At 43.6% G+C, this 13,493-nt stretch overlaps 1 protein-coding gene across 1 annotated transcript in view; it reads right to left on the reverse strand.

The window, feature by feature from the left end:
• The window catches only part of LOC129839993 (alpha-1,6-mannosylglycoprotein 6-beta-N-acetylglucosaminyltransferase B-like), a gene marked incomplete in the record, with an annotated part of 157,148 nt that extends 144,080 nt beyond the window's left edge, over positions 1-13,068 (reverse strand). The window contains 2 exon segments of the mRNA XM_055907761.1: positions 4,087-4,199; positions 12,359-13,068. Coding sequence (XP_055763736.1) covers positions 4,087-4,199; positions 12,359-12,426 — 181 coding nt within the window.
• Positions 13,069-13,493: the final 425 nt, after the last annotated feature.

Raw genomic sequence — 13,493 nt, forward strand, 5'->3', positions numbered from 1 at the left:
TAGCATTACAATGCTACTGAGCAATGATATTCCACAGTGTGCTGTTCTCAGCAGACTCTTTAGTTAAACGGCTCTTGTTATGGCTGGTACTGGGACCCGCTCCATCTCCTTAGCCACATAGGGAGCTATTACATTAATCTGTCGAGACAGAGTCTGCCTCCCAGACGGCACCCTATTCCCTGTATAGTCCACTACTTTTGACCAGAGTCGCATATGCCCTGGGCAAAAGTAGTGCACTAATTAGGGAATAGGGTGCAATTTGGGATGCACACAGGAAGTCAGGGAGGAGGGTTGTAGCTCTTTGTCCCACTAGGGAGACAATACACACTGAGTGAGTAAGCTCTTGGACAAATATAGCACTGAAAGTGAAACATTGCAGTTCGGGGCATAAGAGACTGTCGCCTTGTTATCACTGCAAACTGCAGGGCAGAAATGGGCTCTATAGGGAACTGCCTTTGATTCAGTCGTCTCCAAACAGTATCTTACTTAAATCCATGTTAAATTCTTTTCTTCCTCCTCCTTTCTCTCTCATTTGCATCTAATTACTCCCTTTTCTGTATGCAGTCCATCCTCTCTTTTCTGGTTCTTGTAGAAACTTATTTTAAATGCAGATCTCTTAATGATACCTTCTACTTTTTCTCAATTCATCCCTCTAACAGTCTACAGTAATTCCTCCGTGCTCTATCCCTCCTCCATTGTCTATCCCTCATCCATTCTCTATCCCTCATCTATTCTCTATCCCTCATCCATTCTCTATCCCTCATCCATTCTCTATTCCTCATCTATTCTCTATCCCTCATCTATTCTCTATCCCTCATCTATTCTCTATCCCTCATCCATTCTCTATCCCTCATCTATTCTCTATCCCTCATCTATTCTCTATCCCTCATCCATTCTCTATCCCTCATCCATTCTCTATTCCTCATCTATTCTCTATCCCTCATCTATTCTCTATCCCTCATCTATTCTCTATCCCTCATCTATTCTCTATCCCTCATCTATTCTCTATCCCTCATCCATTCTCTATTCCTCATCTATTCTCTATCCCTCATCTATTCTCTATCCCTCATCCATTCTCTATCCCTCATCTATTCTCTATCCCTCATCTATTCTCTATCCCTCATCTATTCTCTATCCCTCATCCATTCTCTATCCCTCCTCTATTCTCTATCCCTCCTCTATTCTCTATCCCTCCTCTATTCTCTATCCCTCCTCCATTCTCTATCCCTCCTCTATTCTCTATCCCTCCTCCATTCTCTATCCCTCCTCTATTCTCTATCCCTCATCTATTCTCTATCCCTCATCTATTCTCTATCCCTCCTCCACTCTCTATCCCTCATCCATTCTCTATCCCTCATCTATTCTCTATCCCTCCTCTATTCTCTATCCCTCCTCCATTCTCTATCCCTCATCCATTCTCTATCCCTCCTCTATTCTCTATCCCTCATCTATTCTCTATCCCTCCTCCATTCTCTATCCCTCCTCCATTCTCTATCCCTCCTCCATTCTCTATCCCTCATCTATTCTCTATCCCTCCTCCATTCTCTATCCCTCCTCCATTCTCTATCCCTCATCTATTCTCTATCCCTCATCCATTCTCTATCCCTCCTCTATTCTCTATCCCTCATCTATTCTCTATCCCTCCTCCATTCTCTATCCCTCCTCTATTCTCTATCCCTCCTCTATTCTCTATCCCTCCTCCATTCTCTATCCCTCCTCCATTCTCTATCCCTCATCTATTCTCTATCCCTCCTCCATTCTCTATCCCTCCTCCATTCTCTATCCCTCATCTATTCTCTATCCCTCCTCCATTCTCTATCCCTCCTCTATTCTCTATCCCTCATCTATTCTCTATCCCTCCTCTATTCTCTATCCCTCCTCTGTTCTCTATCCCTCCTCTGTTCTCTATTGACTCAGTGTGTCTGTAACACGCAGGGCTGGTTGACTCAGTGTGTCTGTAACACGCAGGGCTGATTGACTCAGTGTGTCTGTAACACGCAGGGCTGGTTGACTCAGTGTGTCTGTGACACGCAGGGCTAGTGGACTCAGTGTGTCTGTGACACGCAGGGCTAGTTGACTCAGTGTGTCTGTAACACGCAGGGCTAGTTGACTCAGTGTGTCTGTAACACGCAGGGCTAGTTGACTCAGTGTGTCTGTAACACGCAGGGCTAGTTGACTCAGTGTGTCTGTGACACGCAGGGCTGGAGAGAGAGCGGATTTCAGCAGAGCCCAGTGAGGCAAGGCCCACAGTGAAGGCTGATAACTAATGGAAGCGAGAGGAGAAGAGGAGACCTAATACCTCCACATTGAGAACACCTGACATCAGCGCTGCTCTGGTAACAAAGCTCTCCTAAACACAAGTACTCCACCTGTCGTTTGAGTGGGCAAATGTCTGTGTACAACAATGGACTATCAACATCTATGAGGATATACTCGAGGTTTCTCTATGTACTTATTGTGTAGCTTATTTTGGACTGAGTACACTTCCATCCTCAGCTCTGGTGTCGAGAGAATAGCGCCTTGTTACGGCTCTTCCAGATGGGATTCAAGGTGACAGACTAATGCTAGTCACACTCTGTAACGGTGTTTTTGTAGAAAGATTTGGAAGCTCCGATGTTTTGGACTAGCATTTTTCTGTCACCTTGAATCCCCTCAGGAAGAGCAGGCACTAGGCACTATTCTCTCGACACCAGAGCTGAGGATGGAAGTGTACTCAGTCAAAATAAACTTTGAGGTCCTTCGACAAAAATAACATTGACACAAAGTGTGTGTGAGTGTGAGTGTGTTGGTGTGTTGGTGTGTGTGTGTGTGTGTGTGTGTGTGTGTGTGTGTGTGTGTGTGTGTGTGTGTGTGTGTGTGTGTGTGTGTGTGTGTGTGTGTGTGTGTGTGTGTGTGTGTGTGTGTGTGTGTGTGTGTGTGTGCCTTAGCTAGACCCGTGGTTCTGCAGGTGGTGCTCGCCGGCAGAATTAAAGGGCCACTTGTTTCCAGGGCTGACTTAGAGCAGATGGAACCAGCTCTCCATCTCTCTCTTCTCCATCTTGTCCCACATTACTGCTGTCGCCCCATTCATTTTCTGCCAATTCATCTGACACACACACACACAGACAGGGTTTTCACACGCACACACACAAACACACACACAAACTCCTGTGGTAAACTTCTAGGTTGGACCCTCGGCAGTCCAGATGTCTCCTCAGGCAACAGCGTATGAGTGGTTAATTAATCAAGTGTGCTCACGCACACACACACACACACACACACACACACACACACACACACACACACACACACACACACACACACACACACACACACACACACACACACACACACACACACACACACACACACACACACACACACACGACACACACACCTCAACCCTACAACATCCTCTCTCAGTTAGAAAGGCTTTACATCAGATTATCCTCCCTTATGAGTTCTTCATCCTCGGCTAAAGGACCTAAACCGCCTCTTCGTTTTTTTACTCAGGCAGTGGCAGGGACAGCTGGTCGCCAGAGAGGACCCATCCCTGACTTCACAGTTCACACCTCGTAGAGTAGGAGACATGGGGGGGATTAGACACAGCTCTTTCCCGTTCCGTCATTGGCCTGCGGACTCAGTCGAGGCCATGTGACGTCTGCAGTCGGCCAATGTAATAATGAGATTTCTGTGGTGAGATATTAAGCGGCAGTACGCAGCCTTCAGAGACTCAGCCCCTCACAACCGCCTTCGGAAGACTCGTACCAGACCCCTGATGAGTCGCCAGGGTTACTGTCCATACAGTAAGTGTTGATGGAGTCAAACCAGACAGAGTGAGTCTGCCTTCGATGCTGCTGCAGTGTGTATGCAGACCAATGCACCCTTAGAAGCGATGCAGTATACTGCACTCATATGGGGATATGTCTCGTTTGTGTGCAATGCCACAGGGTAGGAGTAATGGTGTTTCTGTGTGACCTACTGTAACACCACATCCACAGCTCCCTCTGACTAGACAACCCCCAATAGACAAACTCCCACAGCTCTACTTAGATAGGGCCAGCGACCCACAGGCACTCACACACACAAATAGTGTCTTTTCTCTACCTTCTGTCCGGATGGTGAAGGGGGAGTCCCCAAGCCTCTTGGCTGAGAACTGGCCCCCCAGGGAGGTCATTAGAAAACACAGGCTGAAGAAGCCGATCCCCACCACGAATATCCTGGATGGGGGGATGGGAGGGAAGACAAGAGAGAGGGAGAGGAGAGAGAACGCATGGACGAAAAGAAGGAGGAGAAGGAGAGAGAGTGGGAGAGAAGTGATGAAAGAGTGCGGGGGGGGGAAAGGGAAAGATTGTTGACGAGAAGCGAGGAGAGAAGTATGAAGAGAGAGGACGAAGGGAGGAAGAGAAGAGAGGAACAGTCAGAAAACAGATAAAGTACAGCAGCACAGTAAAGAAAATACATTAGGAAACACAGGCAATTAGACCGGCCCAGCTGAGGAAATTCAAGTCAAAATGTCAGGGGCCATTTTAGTTCCCGTCTCCATCCCCCTGCTAACTCGCACCCCATCCAGGCATCCTCAGGTTCCCCAATTAGGGACAAGCAGCTCCTTCCAAAATGCCTATAATTGATGTATTGTGCCACGCACACCAGAGATAAAGAGGAGGCTTCCTCCTTCATTCCCCACGGGGCTAAACGACTGCTGCTGGCTAATTCTATAACGGTCTCTGACAGTGAGGAGAGGAGAGGGGAGGAGTATACTTTACCCACGCTTCATTCTACCGTGACATCCCTGTATGTAGGGTACGCTACAGTAGATAAACAACAGCCTCTACCCACCACTACTTTTAAAATGTGCATGTTTACACAGCCAGTATGCCTCTATACCTACGTATTCTCAGAGCAAGTGCATTGGACCGTTATACCATGTACAGTAGCAACTTATGCAATGCTAGCCACATATGCTTTGTTACTGTGCCAGCAGTGGAAAGCTAGGACCCACAATAGAGCGAAATGACTGAATAATTCAATCTGTAGCTTGACTCTGAAGCCGAGCGAGTGGAGTTTGCTAGCACGCTGGATTCCGTGAAAGTTTTGACACTCCGTGGACAGTAAACAGCATTGTCATGCGAGTTCAGATTTAACATACTGGGATAATTGCGAGTTGTTGAATGTAGAACTACGCTGTCAAGAGTGATAAGGAACAGCCGGTTAGATAGAATAGTGACTGACGTTAACGATGGTTACGGTGCTCATCATAATCTCATAAGGACAGAGCACGGTGGTTCGGCAGGCAGCCAAGGTGACTCTATATCCCAACACCGAGACAATAAAATGGGTCTGTATTCGTTACAAGTGGCAGTAGCGGACGCTTCATTCATTTACTGTAGGAGGTGAGTTGACAGCACCTTTCCCAAAATGTATCTACAGAGATAGAATAGTATTTGTATGTGCCTATCTTCTGCGACATTCTTCAGTCATTTTGACCAGTGGGTTCCCAAACTGTGGGGCGAGAGTGGTCGGCATGGGGAGGGGGGGGGGGGGGGGGGGGGGTTGGGATGACGACGACTCAGTCCGGCTTTCAACTTACTCTTGAAAGTTGTAATTGTAACATTTTGCAAAAGGCACAATTTTGAAATTGGGTATTGCATCATCAGTTTTCCTCTTGTCATGTCAGTCATCGCATACATTAGACAGCTATTTATAACTTGTCAGAATTGTCTAGATCAACTAGCCCATGTCAGCTAACGTTTTTGTAATGTTCGAGTCTCTCAAATATCACATGACTACACATTAGACATGGCAAGATATACAGAATTATGTAGAAAAATTAGCTATATTTTCTCTTCACCCCATGAAAAAATGTGTAGAATTACAGGAAATAAGCTTTAAAACCTGCAAAATGTTCTCTCCGCCAACAAGAGGGTTATGAACAGTTTGTGTCATGAAAAGCGCAGGTGCATATAGAAATAGATGGGGGGGTTCGGGATGTTCCCCAATGCTGGAAGCGGGGGCCTGAGCAAAAAGGTTTAGGAACCCCTGATTTAGACAGAGAGTATAATGACAGGATAAGAACCTGAGGTAGGGAAAATATCAGCCTATCTACAAGTAACAGCGTGGAGACATTCATTACAGACGTAGCTATCTTTTTCCCCCCCCAGGAAAATGGAACATTTTGAAATATGACATCCATCTGCTCCAGCATACTGTGCAGTACGTCTGGATGTTTCAATCTCTGTCTGGGGGAGCGCAGAGCCGAATCATGTAACAGATTTGAATCCTATAACATCTTTTTGATCTGGCGAGGGGGGATGGAGGAAGGTTTGATTACAGCAGGGTGTATCTTGGATTATCGTCCAGTAGTCCTAACTGGGATTGGGATTATTTACCTGGCTATGACCATCTGGTCACAAAGCTATTTGATAAAGTCATAGACTTTTCCTTTGGGCCACTGACCATAGATAGGTACAGCAGTTAACAGTGGAGGCTGCTGCTGGGAGAACGGTTCATAATAATGTAGGAGCGAAGCAAATGGAATGGCATCAAACACCCGGTGTAACGCTCGTCTGAAGAAGTAGACCAAGGTGCTGCGTGGTGAGTGTTCATGATCTTTAATACCCAGAACACCAAACAACAACAACAAAAGGAATAACGAGCGTCACGTTCTGCAGGCTTCACAGAGCGAACAAAAAACAAGATCCCACAACATAGGTGGGAAAACAGGCTACCTAAGTATGATTCCCAATCAGAGACAACGATAGACAGCTGCCTCTGATTGGGAACCACACTCGGCCAAAACCAAAGAAATACAACACATAGAATGCCCACTCCACATCACACCCTGACCTCACCAAATAGAGAAATAAAACGGCTCTCTAAGGTCAGGGCGTTACACCCGGAAACCATGTATTTGATGTATATGATACCAAATCATTCCGACCATACTACTTCCACCAATTCATTTTGTTCCGCTCGGTGAGTAAACTAAGGAAAATAAGGGGATACGGACAGCCATGTAAGACTGTGTGGACGCAGTCAAACTCAGAGGGAACAGGTGCTGATTAAAACGGGAAAAGCAAAAGGGTAAAGTCAACTTCTCTTTCTAATCCCTCATTTCCCAAACTTCTCCCTGTGACCTTTGGGCTTCTTCGGGCTCTATAATCCTGAACAAGGCTATATGGAGTGTGTGTGTAACGTGTGTCTACGTGTATGTGTGAGCATGCATACGTATGCTTTGCATGGGCGTGCGTACGTGTCCCTAATGCTTCTGCATAGAGATGCGGTGTTCTTTTCAATTATGTGCGCTTCGGAGTGCATGCGTGCCAAAGCGCTGCGCCCCGGTCCCGTCACGGGGCGATCGTTTCCACCTTTCCTCCCTTATCGTCTATCCCTATTTCAAAGCCCCTCCATGAGGGTGATGGAGGACCTGAGGGGGATAGAGGGGTGATAATAAAGGAGGATTAGACACGGGGCCTGGCCCGACTCCTCTCTAATTAAAACGCTTAAAGTAAATGCTTGGGTCGGGTAATTGGATCAGACCCACAGATCCGCTATCTCCTAATTGGCTTGTCCCACGTACCGGGCGCTTATCAGATCTCGCCACCCATGTTGATTGACGGGAACCCACGGCTGGGTTGTTCGGGGCTCAGCGGAATGTTTTCTCATAATTCGGTAGGCTGTTTTTCCTGCAGTCTTCCGCTTCCGCTCATTAATACGGATGTTAATGGGACAATTAGGATTGCCCTCTGTATAATGATTTTTTAATGATTTGTTTTGAATGTAGGCTAGTTCACAGAGGCAGACCAATTCCAATATTTCTTCCACTAATTGGTCTTTTGAGGGTAGTGGACTTTTTCCCTGGTTTACATTCGCTCTTCTGCTCGGATTTTCCCTACAAACAATGGCTTTACTTACTTTTGATATTACACTAATAAAGTTTAGAGACCAAACCTTGTGAAGGTAGGGCGTGGCTATTATTAAGCTTTAGCTACTGCAGGCCTATGATACGAAGGCATTGCGCCCCGGCGCTCCAACTGACTCCGACAGTTGAATTTGAGGCGAGGAAGACTACGTCGGGCCTACCAGAGTTAATCCTAAAATCAAACAATATCATGCTTATCTCTATACAAAATATTCTAATCGAAAATTGAAAAATTACCCTAAAGTTTTCATATTCCACATATCAAAACACAAGGAAAAGTGTTTTTTTGTCATTTGTTATTAATAAATCCTCTACAGGATCTGTGTTCCGTCCTCGGGACGGTTGTGCTAACGTAGGCTAATGTGATTAGCATGAGGTTGTAAGAAACAAAACAAAAATCCAGGACATAAACATATCTGATATGGGCAGAAAGCTTAAATTCTTGTTAATCTAACTGCATGGTCCAATTTATAGTAGCTATTACAGTGAAATAATACCATGCTATTGTTTGAGAAGAGTGCACAATTATGAACTTGAAAATGTATGCATAAACTAATGAGGCACATTTGGGCAGTCTTGACACAACATTTTGAATAGGTATGCAATAGTACATTGGATCAGTCTAAAACTTTGCACATGCACTTCTGCCATCTAGTGCCAAAAGTCTAAATTGCGCCTGAGCTAGAATAATTCATTATGGCCTTTCTCTTGCATTTCAAAGATGATGGTACAACAACAAAAAAGTTTTTTTTTCTTTGTATTATCTTTTACCAGATCTAATGTGTTATATTCTCCGACATCAATTTAACATTTCCACAAACTTCAAAGTGTTTCCTTTCAAATGGTATCAATAATATGCATATCCTTGCTTCAGGTCCTGAGCTACAGGCAGTTAGATTTGGGTATGTCGTTTTAGGTGAAAATTTAAAAAAAGGGGCCACTCCTTAAGGCCACCAAATGTGGCTCATTTGGCCAACATCTCTCATTTATTGACGGTGCTGGCTGCACCAGGTTGGATCTGAATGCATATGGATGTCCATAAAATGTCTCAAATGTCTGGTCAATTAAAATCTTCCGGCAGGTTTTCCGGCATCACGATTTGAGAATATTCACATGAAAATCACATGAAAATCATCCAATTGGATGGAAACCTAGCTATAGACACCCTAACTAGTTCTGTCAAGTGCGCTAGTCCAGTGTCACTTTGATTCACCAACAGCCCCAAACATCTAAAGAATAAGCTACCAGCCAAACAAGCTTGCAAGAATTGTACTTAAACTACCCCCTCATTCTCATCTGGAGGTTGAGCATTATTTTGTCTGTATCTCTGTAATGTGTCTGTATCTGTGTAATGTGTCTGTATCTCTGTAATGTGTCTGTATCTCTGTAATGTGTCTGTATCTCTGTAATGTGTCTGTATCTATGTAATGTGTCTGTATCTGTGTAATGTGTCTGTATGTCCGTAATGTGTCTGTATCTCTGTAATGTGTATGTATCTATGTAATGTGTCTGTATCTGTGTAATGTGTCTGTATCTCTGTAATGTGTCTGCATCTCTGTAATGTGTCTGTATCTGTGTAATGTGTCTGTATCTATGTAATGTGTCTATATCTGTGTAATGTGTCTGTATCTATGTAATGTGTCTGTATCTCTGTAATTGTATATGTATTTATGTAAAAAAATAGGGACCACAATGGAAATAAGTCCCTGACTTTACTTTGCAATCCCAGAATCTTTGTGTAAATATGTATTTTTTTTAAATGACAAATAAAATCAATCAATCCAAACTGTGCAGTGGTCAATTGTTGAATGGTGTAACTCCTCCTCTTCATCCGAAGAGGAGGAGCAGGGATTGAACCAAAATGCAGCTTCGTGATATGACATGATATTTATTGAACAAGACAAAAACAAACTATACTTGAATAACTAACAAAAATAACAAACGACGTAGACGAACCTGAACAGAAGAACTTACATGACACGAAGAACGCATGAAACAGGAACAGACTACATAAACCGAATGAACGAACAAACAAACAAACCGAAACAGTCCCGTGTGGCGCAACATACATAGACACAGACACAGGAGACAACCACCCACCACAATCAATGTGAAAACACCTACCTTAATATGGCTCTCAATCAGAGGAAATGAAAACCACCTGCCTCTAATTGAGAACCATATCAGGTCACCCTTTAACAAACATAGAAACACATAACATAGACTACCCACCCAAACTCACGCCCTGACCGTCAAACACATACAAAATAACAGAAAACCGGTCAGGAACGTGACAAATGGAACGAGAAATCTGTTACAAAACAATAAAAAGTTGAATGACATTTAGAGATGGAAAGCCTTCTATCAAGCCAAGCCTTCTATCCTGGGTAAGCCTACAAGGTAGGGAGGGGTGTATTTTCTGTTTGTTGATATTGACATCGTTTATTGAGTGTGGTGTTGAAGTGATATTGAAACGCCGAAGTCGGGATACGCTTTGTTTATTGGTTGTGTGGTACATTGGCACGAAAACCTATTGGTGGAAAATGAGTTGCATATATTTTATATAATTATAAATGTTGAGCATCTGATTGCCCTCTAGCTGATGGTTGTCTGCAGCCGGCTCTGACCGTAGTGAGACAGGCAGGGAGAGTGAGCTTGTCTGTGGTGGTCGGCGAACCCTCAACCTTCTGGCCAGTAGCCCTGCGCGACATCGACTGTGCCACAAAAGCATGCTGAAATGGCAAAGTCCATATCCACGTTTGTAAACACGGGGTCGCTATAGTTACTGTCATTTGTGGTCATAAACATACCTTTTGAGTTCATTCTATGAGGGGGGAGTTTGTTCATTTTACTTACAGTACAAGGGGAGGGTCATATGAGGATCATTTGTAACTTTGGGGATGGGGGGTTGTATTTTTGGGGGGATGGGGGGTGTATTTTGTGACACCTTGAGTTGGAACAGCTAATTCTTGCTAATTAAATTCAGAAATGGCTCATTTACATAAGTATTCACACCCCTCTGTCAATACTTTGTAGAAGCATCTTTGTCCGCGATTACAGCTGTGAGTCTTTCTGGGTAAGTCTCTAAGAGCTTTCTACACCTGAATTATGCAACATTTACCCATTATTCTTTTCAAAATTCTTCAAGCTCTGTCACATCGGTTGTTGATCATTTCTAGATAACCGTTTTCAGGTCTTGCCATATATTTTCAAGTAGATGTAAGTCTAAACTGTAACTCGGCCACTCAGGAACGTTCACTATCTTCTTTTTAACTAGTTCAGTATAGATTCAGCCTTGTGTTTTAGGTTATTGTCCTGCTGAAAAATTTATTCATCTCCCAGTGCCTGGTGGAAAGCAGACTGAACTAGGTTTTCCTCTAGGATTTGACCTGTGCTTAGCTCCGTTTCTTTTTTATCCCGAGAAACTCCCCAGTCCTTAACTACTACAAACATACCCATAATATTATGCAGCCACCACTATGCTTGAAAATATGGAGAGTGATACTCATTAATGTGTTGTATTGGATTTGCCCCAAACACAACACTTAGTTTTCAGGAAATAAAGTTCATTGCTTTACCAAATGTTTTACAATGTTACTTCAGTGCCTTGTAAACAGGGCGCATTCTTTTCACTCTGTTAATGAGGTTAGCATTGTGGAGCTAACTACAATGTTGTTGATCCATCCTCAGTTTTCTCCTATCACAGCCATAAACTCTGTAACTGTTTTTAAAGTCACCATTGGCCTCATGGTGAAATCCCCGAACGGTTTATTTCCTTTCTACGGCAACTGAGTTACGAAAGGCGCTTGTATATCTTTTGTAGTGACTAGGTGTATCGAAAAACATTATTCAACTTTGACATGATGGGGTTGTGTGTGTAGGCCCTGGTCAAAAGGAGTCCACTATATAGGGAATATGATGCCATGCTAATAAAGCTTGGGGGATAAGCATCTCATCGCCGCTCGTTAGCTCGCTTGGTTGATAATGCGCTTTATTTATTTACTGTTGACATACGGATCCAGCTGTGAACACGGGAATGTCATCTCTAACTTAATCTCGTGTCTCTGTTAGAGGAGAGAGAGACAAACAGCCGGTGTTGTCGGGAGACCCCGTCACAGATTTCCAAACACACGCACGCGCATGCAGGATGGTGAATGAAAACTCCCATGCAGGCACACGTACTGCTGCCAGTTTATCCGTTTATTGCAATATAATGATGGTCAAGGATTAGGTGTAGCCTATAGACATGCTGGTCATTCAATACATTCATTATCGTCATTGATTAGGTCAAATGACAAATAACCTGTCAATTAAATGACAATTATAGGCTGTGCTTTAAAAAAATAAATGTGCTATTCCATTACATTCTATTCATTTGTAACACATGTGCTGGGTGTTTATAAATGAATACCAAAGCCTAGAGTGGAAATATTACGGCACACATTATTTGTCTCTTACCTGAACGGTTTGAACGTCACAAGCCATCTTCTAACCATTATTTTACCGTCGATGTTGCCTGTAATCATTTCCCAAAACACTCAACCAAACAAGCGACCCCCGACATCGTTAACCTCGCAACCTGGGACTCGACTCGGTGCTGAAACTGCTGCATGCCGCTTGCCTCTTAGGGCTTCAACGTGCGACAGACCACTGTTAAATACTCCGAGGAAATAGGCAAATGTAAGATTGTATCCCATGAGTTTTCGTTGAATTGAGTCCACGAACAGTAGCTTGAACCAGAGTTGTGACTTTTGGAAATTTGAGCGAAATCTGTTTTTATCCTAAGATTTAGATTTCATGATGTCACTTTGCAAATGAGATAAATCTCTATTTCATCTCTATTTAATCGTTTCAGGTTGTCCTGATAACTGGAAGATACAGTATGGTCCCGTTTGCCGCGTATTAGAGTAGCATTCCTCAAAGCAGATGTGGAAGAAAATATAGACCGAATCAGTTGATTTCCATGCAACTTGGTCTCCAAAATCCCTGTCACCAATATGTACTGCTGGACACTCGGAGAACGAAGTCTATTGGGTGCCTTTTCTCTCTGAAGAAAGCAACGAACTAATGCGCGTTAGAGCGTTTGTCCTCTCGTATGCTTTGGGGGCTCTACTCAACCTCCTTTTGCCATGAGTGTTTTTGGGTGTCTGGCGCGGGAGGGTTGAGAAATTGCAGTGCGTTTGTTAGTTAGGCTGCTACCTTGCGCACGCATTTCGTTATAGCGCCATCTACGGTATTTGTTCAAGCCACATTTTGCCAACTGCGACATTTATATTAACTAGTTTTGCTGACATAGATAATCCTTGTGCAAAAATAGACAATTTAGTTACCATGCCCTGCATTATCATTAGTCATTTTATAATATTGCATATTGTAAAAACTATTTGTCCGGTAGCTATTTAAAACAAATATTTTTGTAAGCTACTCATATTCCAATGTCTCTTCAAAGAAATGCCACGCTGATAGCCCATCCAGCGGCGGAGATATTCACCCTCTCCGTTATAAACTCAACAAAAAAAGAAACGTCCTCTCACTTTTCAGCAAACTTAACATGTGTAAATATTTGTATGAACATAACAAGATTCAACAACTG

The sequence above is a fragment of the Salvelinus fontinalis genome, chromosome 40, assembly GCF_029448725.1.
Source record: "Salvelinus fontinalis isolate EN_2023a chromosome 40, ASM2944872v1, whole genome shotgun sequence".
NCBI lineage: Eukaryota > Metazoa > Chordata > Actinopteri > Salmoniformes > Salmonidae > Salvelinus > Salvelinus fontinalis.